General features: G+C 36.2%; 1 protein-coding gene and 1 non-coding gene across 16 annotated transcripts in view; one reads left to right on the forward strand and one right to left on the reverse strand.

Moving 5' to 3' along the window:
* Window positions 1-18,313, reverse strand: part of CSNK1G1 (casein kinase 1 gamma 1) — a 192,554-nt gene that overhangs the window by 79,800 nt on the left and 94,441 nt on the right. For all 15 annotated transcript variants that reach the window (XR_006602761.1, XR_006602759.1, XR_006602760.1 and 12 more), the window contains one exon: window positions 3,254-3,294. Coding sequence is in view for 11 of the 15 variants with exons in the window: in XM_045067413.1 (XP_044923348.1) it covers window positions 3,254-3,294 (41 nt within the window). In the remaining 4 variants the exon portion in view is untranslated. The remainder of the gene's footprint in view (window positions 1-3,253; window positions 3,295-18,313) is intronic.
* Window positions 15,390-15,493, forward strand: LOC123388249. Its single transcript, XR_006602804.1, has one exon. It is a non-coding gene; the product is annotated as a U6 spliceosomal RNA (small nuclear RNA).

Here is an 18,313-nt window from a genome sequence, read left to right on the forward strand (position 1 = left end):
GGATATCAGGTTTTCCTAACAATATTTGTGCAAAAAACTGTCCTTTCTCCAGTGAATGGTTACTTGTCCTTGTTTTAAGACCAGCTCAAAAGGAGATCCCATAGTTTCCCTTGATAATTCATCCTGATGTTAAAAACATTTCATGATTTCAAAGGTCTTTATATGTAGCTTAAATCTCCACAACTGAAACTTCTTTTCTGTCCCTGACAAAAATGAAATAGCTCCTCAATAACCAGTGAATACTATAACTACTATCTTCAAATAACAAAACTACTCAATCATTTCTTAGACTTTCTTTATTTGGGCAAAGTAATTTCAATCCCTTTCTTCACTGGTCCTATTTTTCAGTTCTTTGATCATCTTTGAAGGCTCTTCCTGAACCCACTTGTTTTCTACATTTTTCTTAAGATATAGAATCCATAAATCACAGAATTCAGAAATTTCCTTGAAGTTATCTAGTCTATCCCTTTGCTTCTGGGAAGGCTGAAATAGTTCATATCCCTAGTGAGCTCCATGAAAGAACTCATATCCTTCTTTGATTATAAAATCAGCAATCATCAGAGTTGAACTTCAAGCTTCTCAAGATTCTTGTAGTCAAAAGAAAAAGTACATAAGACTAATTACACTGTAAAGTCACTTCTTTATTCATTTATGTCGTCAAACAGAGAAGGATCACTGTTGAGAGTCTCCATTTGGCTTTAGATCTTCTACTGTAGCACCAGTAAAGCAGCCAGTTGTGAAATTTGTCCTTCAGAAAAATCCCTAATAATTCACAAGGATCCAAACAGAAACGGGACAACAAATTAATATGGAACCAGAGATTGATCTTTCTGGAGGTTTGTTCCTGGAGAAAGTCTTTGGGATTCTGACAAACCACAAGGAGCAATGAATGAAAAAACCTTCTTCAAACACAATACTCTAAAACTTCACTGTGGATATCTTGATCGGAAATACTCGATCTGATGGGGGGTAACTAAGCTAACAGATTAAAAAACACAAAAGTTCTTTAGAGTTGCAAGGCTGAAAGTGGACATAGATGTCACATATATTCAGACATGAGGAGCTCTTTATCACAGATGAAAGGACTTATACCCTTTGGCCAACCCCTTTAGCATACAGCTGAAGCCTGCTCAGACAATTAGAGCTTCAAGGTGCTCTTCTGGAAGCACTATAAAAAAAGTACATTATAAACACTCAATCTACGTCTTGTGGAAGGTGGCAAGATTAGAGCATGGAGAGAATTTTTTTTCTTTTTTAACAGCTGTTAGAAAACTTCTGTTAAAAAGAACCCGAGAAATCTCAGTGATGGGGTAAAGGAAGGGCTCATTATACTATTTTATGTTGTATATGATTTTTTTAAAAGGTTCCTAGAAATCTTAGAAACAAAAGCCCACAGTGAAGATCCAAACAAAGTAGAAAGAAAACAGTACCAGCAGGGCTTCCTTATATTTCTGTGCCAGATGCTGATTACATTTCCACAGAGGGCTGGCTATTTGCCAGAATCACGGTTATTCTGGAACACACATGTCTGCCTGAAATCCTAAACCAACAGCAGACGGCTACCTTGTAGGACTATAATGCTTAAGGCAAATTTTGCTGTTACAATGAAAAGAGCTCAATTACTGCCCTCATATCGCCCATGGAGAACACAGCCCAACAGCCCAACAGCAAGAGAGAAGGCCCATAGGCAAGATTGTTATCCTATAAAAAGATTTATTTGAAAGAGAAATGAGCACCACACTAGATGATATGAAGTCTATTTTTAGCTTTCCCTCTTGCCCATACAAAGTAGAATAAAGTTTAATAAACTACAAGTGAAATGCAGTAATCCATCATGAGAACAATTTGTAATAAACTTATCTAATGAGATTAACTAGTATGAACTTGGAAGAAGAAATCTAAATAGAAAAGACTGTCCCTAACAAAAAGCCTCTAGAGAAGTCTTGATAAATAAAGGGAAACTAAGAAAGATATATAGCATTGAGACAGTATTTTAAAGTGTTTCAGGAACTGCTTCCTCCTGTTACTAGTCCAACTTACTGAAGCAGTAAAACAGAAAAATTAAAAACAAAAACAAAAGAACAGATGAACTAGGGAACACTTTTACAGAACCAAATTCCTATAAATAAAAAATATGGTTACTCCTTTGATATTCAATCTGAGAAAATATTTGGCCTGCATTGTTACATGTATTACCTATCTTCCTGCTCCCCTTTCTCCAACAAGAGTTCCAAGTCAACAAACATAAGAAAACACTTGGTTCCCTAGCAGCTACCTGCTCTAAGCCCTGCTTCCTGTCCATGTCTTTGTAGAGAAACCGATCTGGTAACTGTCTGATAATTGTCTTCAAAAGACAACTCTGATTTTTCTATAAACTGAGAAGCTCAATCAACACACAGAGCAGGTGTGGATGTGGTTAAGTGCAATTTGTGAGAAAAGAACAGCATTATCACAATTATCACACCATACTTCCTTCAATCATTAACTCCTCTGTCTTCCAACTAATAAAGCCCCAAACTGCCTGTAAATCCTGGGAAACTTACTAGGAAGACAAACATTTACACAGTATCATAGAAACTAGTCATCTGACATCACATATGACTAGAAATGATTTTGTTTGACCTTAAATATAAGATACAGAATTTTCTTCTAAAATTACCCTTCCTCAAAAATAACATATTTTTTAAAACAGGATGTTATCTTTAATGACCACTTTACTTATTTACAAGATTAGTATTGACAAAACCAAGTCAACTTTTTGTTTCAAATATGAATACAAGATTTTCACATTTGACAGTTTTTAAGGCTATGATTTGATGATCAGATTTGGTTCTCTACTACTAAGTATATTAATAAGTACCTTACATTTTAAAAATGAATTAGTCACAACCATGCAAAAGGAAATGAAAATTTCCAGTGATTTTATCTTTTAAAATAGCACTGTGAAAGTTACAAAATTCACAGAAATTACAAATCTTCCAGTGTCTTTCTTCCAGCTCTTTTTTAATAACTATTTTTTGATTCATTGCTACTGAAACTATAGTTGGCAACATCTAACTACACAGCATTACACGGTATATAGTGATTCATCACTGTAATACTATATATGGTTGAAGGAAAGTGACTATGTGGGAACATATGCAAAGGAGAAAAAATTAATATTTTTGTGAATACTTACAACTATTCCCTGTAAAAAAATATGTGAGGGTAAGAGCACCAAAACATAATTACCACAAATACAAATTTTACTCACCAGTTTGATAGCTACATATTCATTGGTGTAGAGATTTTTACCTAGGGGAAAATAGAATGTATATGTTTTAGTGACATTTATTTTGGGAAATGCAAAGCAAAATCTTAGCTTACAGGGTCATGAGAAAGGTCACATTCCCAATGCTACTCACATATATGAAACATGATTTATAAGCAAAAAGCTAAACAGAGATAATGAGACCCAGTAAGACAAGACTAGAAACCACTCGAGGATTTGGAAATTTAAGTTAGGCATGAGAACTTAAAAAGAAGAAAACAAATTTCTTTTCTCTCTCATATACACATTTTGTTATTTATTATTTCCCAACTAGTAAACTATGAAGCAAACCAAGAAACGCCAGACTGTTAAAAACACACATTTTTAACTTTTGGCACAATAAACACAAACCCCTCAATTTTTAAAACTCACTAACAAATGGAGATTATATATTATTTGTCACGTTGGCAAAAAGGACAGTGTTAAATAAAACCAATTACTGCCCATCCTCCTTTTGGAAGACTCATCTCAGTAGATGATTTTCAAAGCTGCTGTGATTCTTCACCAGAACTCTAGCTCTTTATGAGCAGAAAACAGCTCTCCACCTGGACAACACTTAGACGTCTCAAAGTTCTTCTTGCAATATTAACAACTTTTCCTCTCAACTTCTCCACCTGTATAAATGGAACCAATATTCTCCTAGACATCTAAAGTGCCTGGAGGGAGGATGAGGATGAAAGCAGCAATTAACCACTTGGTAAGCCTGTGTTCCACACTGGGTACTTAGCCACCCTCACCTACCCATCTCTACTGATTCTTGAAGGCTAATTTTAATTCCTCCTGAGTGTTTAGTTATGGCATTGGACTTCACATTTCTTCTTATAGATCTGTCCTATCTTAATCAGCTAGGTTATAAATATCTTGAGGGTAGGAATTTTATCTGATGATTCTCTCAATGTCCTATGGTGCTTAAGACCATGTTCTGCACATCTCAAAGACACCCAAAACCTTGACTAATGAAAAGTTACTGGCACATATAGTGTAACTATTATTTAAATAATATATGGAAGTAAATGTTATATTTATACATATACATGGACATATATGTACACAGTTGAATATATATGCACGGAAAAGGATATAGAAAGATGTACATTAAGGTATTAAAATGACTATTTCTTAGTATTTTGATTTTTTTGTTTTTATAATGAACAAAAAGCTGCTTGCAATATAAGTTCCTATTTTAACCAGGATTTAGACAACAGATGGCCCTTTACAAATCATACCATTATATTTTTAATACTGCTGTCAGGTTGCCAAGCACCTTTATGTGTCAAAGAGCATATTAATTTAGGAGTAACTTTTGTCTGCAAATAACATAATAAAGAGGACTCAGAGATTGCCAGAGAAATACCTAAGAAACCATTTTAAGATGTACAACTTCTTTTTTTAGAAGTGAAAGTAGAAAACAGGTATTTTTCCTCTCTATATTAATTGCATTAAGCTTCTAAAAGTTAATTTGTGTTTCTGATTAATCCTCTCACCAAAAACATTTTTAAAAATGTATTTGATGCAACTGTGAAAAGGATACTAATAACTGGGTGCAGATAGTTGAAGTAGAAGCAGCCAATAGAGGTAGATTAGAACTCCAACTTCGGCAGGCATCTCATATCTGTGTGGATTCTCTACATGTACACAATTAAATTTTATTTTCTCCAAAACCAGGGGTAGCACCTGAGTGGCTCAGTGGGTTAAGCCTCTGCCTTCGGCTCAGGTCATGATCCCAGAGTCTTGGGACTGAGCCCGTGTTGGGCTCTCTGCTCAGCAGGGAGTCTGCTTCTCCCTCTCTCCCTACTCCTCCCCCTGCTCATGCCTGCACTTGGTCTCTTTCTCTCAAAACATATAAATAATCTTTAAAAAACAAAACAAAAAAACTCCAACTTGGCCACAGACTTCTCCCACACCAGATACAATACTGCATAAAGATTCTTCAGGACAGCTCTTCCTGACACAGTATAAGCACTGCTATTATGACCCAAAACCAACTTTGGCACAAGTCTGACCCTAAAAATTTAGTATCACTTAGAAGAAAACGGTCAAGTTTAAACTTGTAAACATGGGGGCGCCTGGGTGGCTCAGTGGGTTAAATTAAAGCCTCTGCCTTCGGCTCAGGTCGTGATCCCAGGGTCATGGGATCGAGTTCCACATCGGGCTCTCTGCTTAGCAGGGAGCCTGTTTCCTCCTCTCTCTCTGCCTGTTTTTCTACCTACTTGTGATCTCTGTCTGTCAAATAAATGAATAAAATCTTTAAAAAATTTGTAAACATGTTTAGGAGTCTTTATGATTTGGACACCACCCTTTCCACCCCCTGCCCAGCCAGTTTTTTTTTTTTCCAGCCAGTTTTTTTAACAGTAAGAATTCCAATGGGGAGTAGAGGCACCAAAATTCACACCTTACACATTTAAAGTACAACATGCCCTTACTGTCAAAGAATTAACCTTTGAAGTACATGCTTAACCTAACAGGTCTTCAATTCCACAGATACAACACTTAAGTGAAGTAAGGTGATGGTGTACATGTAAGAGTAATAAACATAGATTCTGATCTGTGAGCAAGAAAAGAGAGAAGGCAGTTTAGGATTTCTTGGGGAAGATATTCTTTTCTTTCTTGTCCCCATCTACATCCCCCATCCGCACCGCCTGGCTAAAGTCTTAAAAAATGAGTTGGATTTTAATAGCTGAAAAAGGGGGAAAGGCAAACCAAGGCAAAAAAACACTACGAAAAAACAAAAAAGCGATGAAGTAGAGGTAGTCTAACAATGAAAGGTGGTCTGGGAGTCGATGAACTATAAGTTGCATCATGAGCATCAGGATGGAGCAGGAATAGGGAAAAGAGTGCTTAGGGTAACAAAGGAGACTAGAAAAGTAAGGCTCAAACCACACAGGAAAAATCCTCAATGCCATCTTAAAGTTTAAAACAAAAAATTTTTGTAGGGTAGTGACATGACCAGATCTGTGATTATGAATAACCATTTGTGAGGAAGCATAAACGGTGAACTAGAAAATAAGAGACCACAGGTGCATGGGCAATGCAGCTGGTTAAGCCTCCAACTCTTGGTTTCAGCTCAGGTGGCAGTATCAGTGTTGTGAGATCAAGCCCTGCATCGGGCTCCATGCTCAGTGCGGAGTCTGCTTAAGATTCTCTCTCCTGCTCCTTCTGCCCCTCTCCCTCATTGCTTGCTCTCTCAATCTAAAATACATCTTTTTTTTTTAAAGATTTTATTTATTTGACTGAGTGAGAGAGCAAGAGAGGCAACACAAGCAGGGGGAGTGGAAGAGGGAGAAGCAGGTTCCCCGTGGAGCAAGGAGCCTGATGCAAAACTCGATCCCAAACCCTGGGATCATAACCTGAGCCAAAGGCAGACACATAATGACTGAGCAACCCAGACGCCCAAATAAACAAATTTTTTTTAAAAAGAAGGAAAGATAAATAAAATCTTAAAAAAAAAAAAAAAAAAAGAAGGAAAGAAAAATAAGAGACCAAAGGTAGGGGAAAGCATTTGTACATTTAATACCCAGCCTATGCAGATATCAGACATCTAACACTCAGTTCTCACCCTGCAGAGACGGTACTCTAGGTCCTCATACAGGGCCTTACACAGGTGGCTCTATTATTAAATTAATCACATAATGTGACGAGTTATAAGAAAAATATGAACAAGTCAATATAGGAGATTGGATGAGGGAGGGTAAAGCATTCCACCACAAGAGGCATTTGAGGGAAGGCTCACAGAGGAGACAATAAAGGGTATATAATAAAATATTAATTTTATTAGTATTAGTAATAATACTAATAGTGAGGTGAATAGAGAATAGTGAGGTGGAAACATGATAGAAATTGTGCAGAATCCAATATACTCTGGGTAAGCCAATATGAATTAAGCACAAGTATATGGACAGAAATGGTGAGAAGTAAAGCCAGAAAGATCCAATAGGGACAGGTGAATAACCCTGAATGCCAGCTTCTTACTCTAAGGTATATACAACCATGTGTATATGGAGAGGTGTCAGGCCATAAGATATACAAATAAAACAAAAATTTCCTAGATCTTCACTTTTCTTTGAAGATTTGGGGAAAATCTTTTGTATAGTTAAAAAGTTATTAGAGAAATTGCACAGATTTCATTTGAAGAAAAAAAACGCAAGAGTTTAAGGAAATCCCAAGCATTTATGGATGTACTTCTTCCAGAGGCCACAGGGGTCTCACCAATCAGTGGGGAAACTTTCTCATTTTCCCTGTGTTCATCTGGGTGGCCCAGCTTTCACAATGTATATCACTTACATCTCTTATGAGCCACGTGTTGCCAGGGAAAGAGGTGATTTAGCCATCCAACCTCTATAGACTTGCCACTAAGTTCTTTTTTTACTCTAGCATCCTTGCTAGAGTTCCTAGTGTCTCCAATTCTTGAGCTTAACTGGTGTATTTTATATTACAAACTGGCCGAACATTTCAATCATTGGCTTTCTCTGGACTGCTCAGTCAGTTACCACTTGACTACCTGCTTTCCAGCTTCCAAAATTTTGTTAACATTTCTTTTTTTTTTTTTTAAAGATTTATTTATTTATTTGACAGATAGAGATCACAAGTAGGCAGAGAGGCAGGTGGAAAGAGAGGAGGAAGCAGGCTCCCTGCTGAGCAGAGAGCCCGATGCGGGGCTCAATCCCAGGACCCTGGGATCATGACCTGAGCCAAAGGCAGAGGCTTTAACCCACTGAGTCACCCAGGCACCCCTTGTTAACCTTTCTCACCTGTTTTCCTCTTCTCTCCCACATTTTTTTTTTTTTGGGTTCTTTGTGGTTTTATGACTCAAAAGGTCAAAAAGAAAAAAGAATGTTCAACTCAACTTCTTATTCCTAGTAACAAACACAGTATTTGATATATAATAGGTAACAGATGCTAGCTGCAGTGAACCAAATTAACACACAGAGAAGGTTCTTCTGAGAAAGTTCTAGGATAATAAAAAAAAGAAGTCTAGTTTACAATCAGATATGGATAATTCTAAATGCAAATACAGGAGTTTTGACTTCCTTATTCAGCTTGCTGTGAAACCAACAAAGGTCTTGTGCTAAGAGAAAAAGCATAATGGTGAAATACTAATTATTAATCTGGCCCCAAAGTATAAAGTAAAAGAGAGAAGAATACTTAGAGAGATGATGAAGGGGAAGCTTTGATAACAGAACACTTAAAAAATAACATCTACCATGCCTAGCATGATTATGAGCATTACATGAGTTAGAATATGTGAAACTTCTTTACAAGCTGCTAGGTGCTAGATAAACCTAATTTTTATTTTATTGCAGGGTATGGGCCAATATTTCCTGGCAGAAAACGACTTAAAAATACGATTTATAATTAAGGCATTTCAAAGAAAAAAACTAATAATCTTTGGATTAGATGTAAAAGTGGGGGATAAGGAAAAGAGAAGGGTCAAAAATGGTATCTCCATTAGTGGAGAACAGAAAGAGAACCAAGAGAGGAAGCAACCTTCCACTCTTCCATGATGATGCCTCCTTCCAAGTTCCCACTAAATCTAAAAGTAACAAGACAATTACGAAACATCTTTCAGTTTCAACTTTCATACCTATATAAAAAATACAATCACAGAAACATAATGAATGAGACAAACTATGTTAACATGAAATGTGATGGCTGATACATCACAAAATATTGCTTGTGTTTGCTAACCTTCTCTAGGGGCACCAAAAGAACTGAACACATGTCACCCTCTTACAAAGCAATTATCCTTATTCCTAAGAAGTAATGGAGGTGACTGGATAATTCTCTTGAGCTATGCATCAGTCAAATGAATTCCTCTGCCAGAGGGCATCATTAAGACTGAACAGGCCAACACAAAATGCAGCCATGTGGAAAGCTAGACAATCACTCAGCCACTATCCTCCTCAGTGATGTACATACTCAAAAATGTTTCTGTGAAGACTTACAAAAATAGAGGATTAAAATCCTGCCCATTTAAATGAATGGCTGCTGCGGCTGAAATGTATTTATTAAGTATATATATTTAAAACATTATCAATAACTGTGAGGAAGGCAGGCAGTTTAATGGACAGCAAAGTACCATCGATGAGATGGCACAATCCCAAGCACTCAAAGCTTTTAGAATCTGTTGCACAAAATCCACAATGCTTCCCACGCTCACTTCCTGGCTCTGAGTTCTTTTATTGTTAATGGAAATGAAACTGCATTACATAGCAGCTTCTGGAGCTTTATATCTAAACTCAGCCCTTTTGAAGCAGCAGTCCTCAATGTGATGCTGCCCATAAAACCCACTGCATGAAGACGTCCTATTGCAGTAAGTCACCTACAGAGACAACATTTACCGTAAGCTTCATCAGACACAGCATTATTTCAAAGAACCAGCAGGTCTCAGTTCTCAGAGTCACACTGATAAAGGAACATACAGCCTCAGGTTCCCAGTTTAGTTAGATCTCCAGCTGTCACATTGTCTTGCCCTAAAGTGAAAGTAGTACATTTATAAATTACTACCTAGAACTTGTAAAAAAAAAAAATCCAGCCAAATGAACTTGGGGTACTTTTGTGTTAAAACAAGAAACCACTTTTATGTAACTCAGATTGGTTACCGTGTCTATTTAGGGTAAAGAGGACAGACTGGCCTAATACCTTCAGCACCCAGAGAATATTTTTTTAAGCAGGCAGTATGATTAGGGGTAAGAAGATAACAAAACGGCACTACAACTTTAAAGAAAAAAAACCACATGTCATTTTCATTTTTATTAACTTAATTCTACTAGTATATTAGTATAATGTGCAGAATTATTTCCCAAATGGTTAGCAGTTAACAGCAAAAATAAAATTTCTCTTTGTGCTAAATTTTCTGAAGGACTTACTTGTCAGTATCAGTAGTATATTATTAAAAAACTTACATCTTGCTTGACACTTTTGACAACATAGAGCATGTTTACTAGTAATATGCAAAAACATGTCTATTTTATTTTAAAGATGTCTATTTTAAACAATATTAAAATGTCTTCTTAACTGCAGGACATGATCCATTAGTGGAGTGTGACATAAATCAATACACGGGATCCTGACCAACATGTTCTTTGAAGAAAACCAGTGTAAAATAAAAAAATACAGTATACCACACTTAGCAAGGATATGATTTCATGAAATGTTTGTTGCAGATATACATGCATATGCACTGGATCGCAATATAATTTATTTAGTGTGGGTCATAGTAAAAAAAAATAAAAGCCATCAATAAAAGCCTTCCAGCGATACCTGGCTCACTCAAGTGGCAGAGTGTGCAAGTCTTGATCTCAAGGTCATGAATTCAACCAAAACAACAAGATACTTAGGAATAAATCTAACCAAAGATGTAAAAGACCTGAACTCTGAAAACTATAAGACATGGATGAAAGAAACTGAAGACAACACAAAGAAATGGAAAAACATTCCATGCTCATGGATTGGAAGAACAAATATTGTCAAAATGTCTATACTACGCAAAGCAATCTGCACCTTTAATGCAATCCTTATCAAAATACCATCAGCATTTTTCACAGAGCTAGAACAAATAACCCTAAAATTTATATGGAATCACAAAAGACCCCGAATAGCCAAAGCAAAAAAAGAAAAAGAAAAGTAAAGCTGGAGGCATCACAACTCTAGACTTCAAATTAAATTACAAAGCTGTAGTAATCAAAACAGTATGGTACCGGCACAAAAACAGATACACAGATCAAAGAAACAGAATAGAGAACCCAGAAATGAAACCACAACTATGTCATCAATTAACCTTTGACAAAGTTGGAAAGAATATCTAATGGGAAAAACACAGTCTCTTCAACAAATGGTGTAGGGAAATTCAGTAGCAACGTGCAAAAGAATGAAACTGGACCACTTTCTTACACCATACAGAAAAATCAATTTAAAATGGATTAAAGACCTAAATGTGAGACTTGAAACCATAAAAATCTCAGAAAAGAATACAGGCAGTAACCTCTGCGACATGAGCCATAGTAACTTCTTTCTAGATAAGTCTCTAGAGGCAAGAGAAACAAATGCAACTATAAAATTAGGGCTTCACCAAAGTAAAACGCTTCTGCACAGTGAAGGAAACAACAAAACCAAAATGCAGCCTACAGAATGGGAGAAGATATTTGCAAATGACGTCTCTAATAAAGGGGTAGTATCCAAAATCTATAAAGAACTTAACAATCTCAACACCCCCGAAAATGAATAATACAATTAAAAAATGGGCAGACAAAATGAACAGACATTTCTCCAAAGAAGACATCCAAATGGCCAACAGACACATGAAAAGATGCTCCACATCACTCATAATCAGAGAAACACAAATCAAAACTACAATGAGATACCACCTCACCCGTCAGAATGGCTAAAATCAACAGCACAGGAAACAAAAGATGTTGATGAGGATGTGAAGGAGAACCCTCTTATACTGTTGATGGGAATGCAAGCTGCTACAGCTCTCCTAGAAAACATCAGGAGGTACCTCAAAAAGTTAAAAGTAAAACCACCCTATGATCCAGCAAACACACCACTAGCTACTTATCCAAAGAATACAAAAATACTAATTCAAAAAATTACATGTACCCCGAAGTTTATACAGCATTATCTACAATAGTCAAATTATGTAAACAGCCCAAATGTCCACTGATGAATGGATAAAGATGTGGTATGGGGGGCCTAGTGGCTCAGTCAGTTAAGTGTCTGCCTTTGGCTTGGGTGATGACCCCAGGGTCCTAGGACTGAGCCTTGCAAAGGGGTCCCTGCTCAGCAGAGAGCCTGCTTCTCTCTCTCCCTCTGATGCTCCCCCTGCTTGTATTCTCACACTCTATCAAATAAAGAAAATAAAATTTTTTTTTAAAATGTGGCATATACATACACATGTAATGGAATATTACTCGGCCATAAAAATGAATGAACTCTTGCCATTTGCAATAACATGGATGAACAATGGTATTCCTATGCTAAGCGACATGTCAGTCAGAGAAAGACAAATACTATATGGTCTCACTCATATGTAGAACTTAAGAAACAAAACAAACAAGCAAAGAGAAAAGGTTCGGGGGACCAAGAAACAGACTCTTAACTATAGAGAACTGATGGTTATCAGTGGAGGTGGGTGGTGGGATGGGTGAAATATGTGATGGGGATTAAGGAGTTCGGTTGCTGTGATGAGCAGCAGGTCGTGTATGGAAGTATTAATCACTGTATTGTACACTTATAACTAATATCACACTGTTATGTTAACTGGAATTTAACTAGAATACATATATAAATGAAAAATTTTCAAATAAAAGCCTTCTGAAAAGTAGTTTCAATGATCTCAAGTTGAGTCAGTGATAGGCTCTGCTTCACTGACTTTCCTAAACTATTAAACACAATTTTCTGATCAATCTGTTAGTCAGAAAAATGAGGGCTTTCTAGCAGCTCAAAATTGGAATGAGGCTCAGTAGAGTTAAGATAAAAGAGGGTGGGGGCATTTACCCTAAAGATACAAACATAGTGATCCAAAGGGGCACTTGCACCCGAATGTTTATAGCAGCAATGTCCACAATAGCCAAACTATGGAAAGAACCTAGATGTCCATCAACAGATGAATGGATCAAGAAGATGTGGTATATATACACAATGGAATACTATGCAGCCATCAAAAGAAATAAAATCTTGCCATTTGCGACAACATGGATGGAACTAGAGCGTATCATGCTTAGTGAAATAAGTCAAGCAGAGAAAGACAACTATCATATGATCTCCCTGATATGGGGAAGTGGTGATGCAACATGGGGGCTTAAGTGGGTAGGAGAAGAATCAATGAAACAAGATGGGATTGGGAGGGAGACAAACCATAAGTGACTCTTAATCTCACTAAACAAACTGAGGGTTACTGGGGGGAGGGGGTTTGGGCGAAGGGGGTGGGATTATGGACTTTGGGGAGGGTATGTGCTTTGGTGAGTGCTGTGAAGTGTGTAAACCTGGTGATTCACAGACCTGTACCCCTGGGGATAAAAATATATGTTTATAAAAAAAAAAAAAAGAGGGTGGGGCAGTACCTTTTATAAATGGGGTCAAAGAAAGACCCATATACCTCATTTCAAAAAGATAAGCCTGTGACTACTTACAGAGGCCTAGGCTTTATTAATTAAGCAAATGTGTAAAACTGTCCATATCACCATGGTAAGAAAAAAAAAACTGGAATGAATCACTCTAAAAGGCATGATACGGGACGCCTGGGTGGCTCAGTTGGTTGGACGACTGCCTTCGGCTCAGGTCATGATCCTGGAGTCCCAGGATCGAGTCCCGCATCGGGCTCCCAGCTCCATGGGGAGTCTGCTTCGCTCTCTGACCTTCTCCTCGCTCATGCTCTCTCTCACTGTCTCTCTCTCAAATAAATAAATAAAATCTTTTTAAAAAAATAAATAAATAAAAGGCATGATACTCTGCAGTAAAAATACTAAAGTACTTTTATTTATTTTATTATGTAAAATTTTAAAGTTTTATAATGATTATCCCATGTAACCTTACTCAATTTCAGTAAGTAAATTATTTTGAAGCAAATCCCTGGTACTCTATTTTATTAATAAATATTTCATTATGAATCCCTAATAGGTTTGAAGTAGTCCTTCAAAACAGGCGGATTACTTGCTATTGGAAAACCTCTACAATACAACCGTGGAAAATTAAAAGACCAAATGGAGACCCAGGGACAAGGAGATTATAGCAATAGTCAGACATTTCAGGCATTCAGGAAGAAAAAAAAGTCTAGGTGGTCCTTTGAAAAGCGAAATGATTGAGTGAAAAAATACAACTACAAACAGAGTTCAAGGTAAAGCAACTGACTCTAGAAAACCCCAAACCATGAACTGTCAATGATTTGAACTTAATCATCTGGTAAAAACAGTCTATTATCTAAGAATTGACTTATCTAAGAATATATTATCTTATCTAAGAATCCACCATCTAATCTGAGGGCATAAAGATTTTGCCTTATATTTCTAAGGGTTTTATATAGTTTGGATTCTTACATTTAGCTGACCCATTTTGGGTTAATATTTGTATATGGTATGAGGTACAGGTTCAACTATCCAGCTGTCTTAGCTCTATCTGTTGAAAAAATTATACTTTGTCCACTGGTCGAGAAGCAATGGACCACAGACTCATATCTGATTCTAAATTCTGTTCCCATTGCTCTACTATGTCTGTTCCAAATCAAGTACCACTGCTATTAGATCACTGTTGCTTTGTAGGAAGTTTCAAAATAAAAAAGTGTGAGTCATTCAACTCTGTTCTTGCTTTTCAAAACTGATTTGGCTCTTAGGCATACCTTGCAACTCCTTATCAATTTCACGATCAGCCTGTCAATTTCTACAAAGAAGCCAGCTAGAAATCAGACAGGGATTGAGTTGAACTGGAGATCAACTTGGGGAGTACTACTATCTTAACAATATTAAGTTTGCTCCCTGAATATGAATGTCTTTCCATGTATTTAGGTCTTCTTTAATTTTTTTCCACATTTTATAGCTCTCAAGAGTGTTAAGTTCTATACCCATTTTGTTAAATTTATTTTTTGATTATATTGTAAATAGATCTATTTTCTTAACTTCATTTTCAGATTAAACACAGATACTTTTGTTTAATAATAATTTGGACCTCTTCTCCCATGATCCATTCCTAGAAGCATATTATTTCTTTTCATTAGAGAAGTATTAGGGAGAGCCTGGGTGGCTCAGTCGGTTAAGGATCTTGACTTTTTATTTCAGCTCAGGTCATGACCTCAGGGTCTTAAGATCCTGCTCCACATCAGGCTCCACACTCAGTGCAGAGTCCACATGAGATTTTCTGCCTCTCTGTCCCCTTCTGACCTTTCCCCTGATTATATACATTCTCTCTCTAATAAACAAGATCTTTAAAAAAGAAAAAAAAGTATTAATATCTCTTAAACTCTAACTAGGGAACTCTTTCATATAAATGAATTTTCCAGATTAGTGACACTCCTTCAGTAAAAGTTAAAAACTAAAATCACTTAAAATGAAAATGTTTCTGAGGTTTCAGGCTTCATAAAGAATATCTGGTGCTCATTTTGGCAGCACATGTACCACAGCTGGAATGATACATAGATTAGCAAAATCCCTGTGCAAGGATGACATATAAATCTGTAAAGTGTTCCACATTTTTACATATCTCCAATTATAAACTATGTAAGTAATGGGGATGTAATGTATAGATAGCATGATGACTACAGTTGCTTATTTATAATTTGTTCAGAAAGTAAATCTTACAAGTTCTCATCATAGGAAAAAAAATTTGTTAACTATAAAGGATGTTAAGTGAACTTACTTTGATGATCATTCTGCAGTATATACAAAAATATCCAATCACTATGTTGTATACCTGAAACTAATGTTATATGGCAATTATACCTCAATTAAAATAATTTTTTAAGATTTATTTATCTTAGAGAGAGCATACAAGTGGGGAGAGGGGCAAATGCAGAAGGAAAGAAAGAATCTCAAGCAGACTCACCAACGAGCACAAAGCCTGAAATGGGTTTTCCATCTCACAACCCATGAGATTATGACCTGAGCTGAAACTGAGTCAGATGCTTAACCAACTGAGCCACCTGGGCAGCCCTAAAATTTTTTTTAAAAGACAGAATATCATTTTTTAAAATGAATCTGATCAAGATAAGTAATAGTTATATTGTCACATGAATGATACCCTGGAAGGTTAATGAAGTATATAAGGCTTCCTAGACTGCTATTTTGTGTACTCTGTCCCCTCCCTTGCTATCAGTCTGCTAGTGATTAGTTGCAGAAAACTGGTATTGTGTTTATACAGGTAAAGGTTGGGGGAAAGTAAGAAAAAAAAAAAGAAAAGGGGCACCTGGGTGGCTCAGTGGGTTAACCCTCTGCCTTTAGCTCAGGTCATGATCTCAGGGTCCTGGGATGGAATCCCGCATCGGGCTCTCTGCTCAGTGGGGAGCCTGCTTCCTCCTCTCTCTCTGCCTGCCTCTCTGCCTACTTGTGATCTCTGTCAAATAAATAAATAAAATCTTAAAAAAAAAAAAAAAAGCAGAATCCCAAAGCATCTCCAAATTTGTTTAGCCAAGGTGCATACATATATATACATATATATGTACATACATATACATATGACAGAACAAAGACTTTGCTCTATTTTTCTGTGATGTTATAATTCTGTCTACTGAAACAAAAACAATACAAAACTACCTTCATGATTTGGAATTTCTGGATGTTCAAATCTAAACCATCTAATTATTATTTAGATTTTTAAAAATTATTTAGATTAATTAATCCCTGAAGTAGTTTATAAGATAAAAATAGAAAAAGTAGCATTACCACCTCAAAAAGATTTTAAAAATCTTTTTTAAAAAATCAATCAATAAATCGACAAATCAATAAAATCTTTACAATATAAAAATTAAATGCTTTTCAATTTTTTAAGAAAAATCATTTTTTGTGGTGGGATGGAAAAATGAGATCAGAAGTTCTTATTAATTTATGGTCTCCAGCAAGGGGGAAGGATGACATATAATACCTTTCCAGGATTTTTTCCTACCTACGGAATAAAAGTGCAAAAACTACATCATGGCCCACACTTAGTCAAGAATGGACTGCGGACATCTCTAGCCTCACTTCCCCCTGAACCTTCTTCAAATAAAAAGCTCAGGGTAGAATAATGTACAATGTTTACAATGTCCTCCTCCACTTTGATTTTACTCTAAATTCTAAAATACATACTTTGCAAAAAAATTAAAAATTAAAATAATAATAATTAATTAATTCGCCAATGTTTTCCTTCCTCACCTCCCAGAAAAATCCTTAAAGATTAAAGTTTGGAATGGTCCACCAGAGAAACTAAAGAATTTTACTTAAAGAGAAGATTTTTGGCTACCATTTTATACTTTGTATTTTTTTCCCTAGTAACAGGTAATTGTACTAAATGTCAATGACTATCATCTTTGGAATGAGATATTTATTCTAATGCCCTTTTAATTTTTTTATCTCATGTGGTATTTTAACCACCCACGTAAGTAAGTGACAGGTGGTGAGATTACATAGTACAGAATGGAAACAAACTGTTTGGGATGTCCCAGATCTGGGCTCTGGTTGCAACTGTGTGGCAAACTAGTTTATTTTACTTTGACCAAGTCATTTAGTCTCTAGTCTCTCTCATCTTTAAAAAGATGAAGGTTGGACTAGGCAATGCCAAGGTTCCTCACAGGCCAAAAACTTAAGAAACTCTTACTTTTGTCAGTCTGGAGTTTATATAGCATTAATGATGACAACAATCCACTAACAAATGCTCTCTGTTGATGATTGTTAAAACAACTACAAATCTACTTAACTATCTTAGCAGCTAGCTCACATTTTTATATGTCACTAGGATATCTCAAAGTCTGTCAAATAAATGCCTTGCTGAATAAAAAATGTATGACACATAGAGAGAGTTGACTTAACATGGTAGCTTAAAAAAGAGGCATTTAGTTCTAGTCCTCTCTAAAACCCCACTGAAACGACCAAAAAAACCAGACAGGTGTAAGTTGGTGAGAAAACAGCAGACTGAAGACATCAACCTTCAGAAGTACTAAACAGACAAGACCTGAGAAAGCAGACATATACGGCAAAGGAGGAATCTTAATGCTAAGACTGCCTAATGATATTGATAGAAAGTTTACAATTCCGTTGGAAACTTGAGAAGGATTAATGAAAGATATGTGGATAACTAAGAAAAGTCTTTAAAAATCAAGTATCAGTAATTTTTAATTCTGAGGGAAGGGGGATGAAGATGTACGTGAAAGAAAATATAATAACAGTGCTCTCATAGTTCAGTTGTGAACAGTATTTTCACAACCATAACACTATAAATGTAGAAAAATAGTTTAAACAAAAAGTGTAACGTTAGTATGTTGGGAGAAGGTGGGGAGTGACTGGGATGATGTACACCAGAAAAATAAAAACAATCTTTAATAAC

This window comes from Mustela putorius, unplaced genomic scaffold (assembly GCF_011764305.1).
Source record: "Mustela putorius furo isolate JIRA1106 unplaced genomic scaffold, ASM1176430v1.1 tig00003896_pilon_pilon_pilon, whole genome shotgun sequence".
In the NCBI taxonomy this organism is placed as follows: Eukaryota; Metazoa; Chordata; class Mammalia; order Carnivora; family Mustelidae; genus Mustela; species Mustela putorius.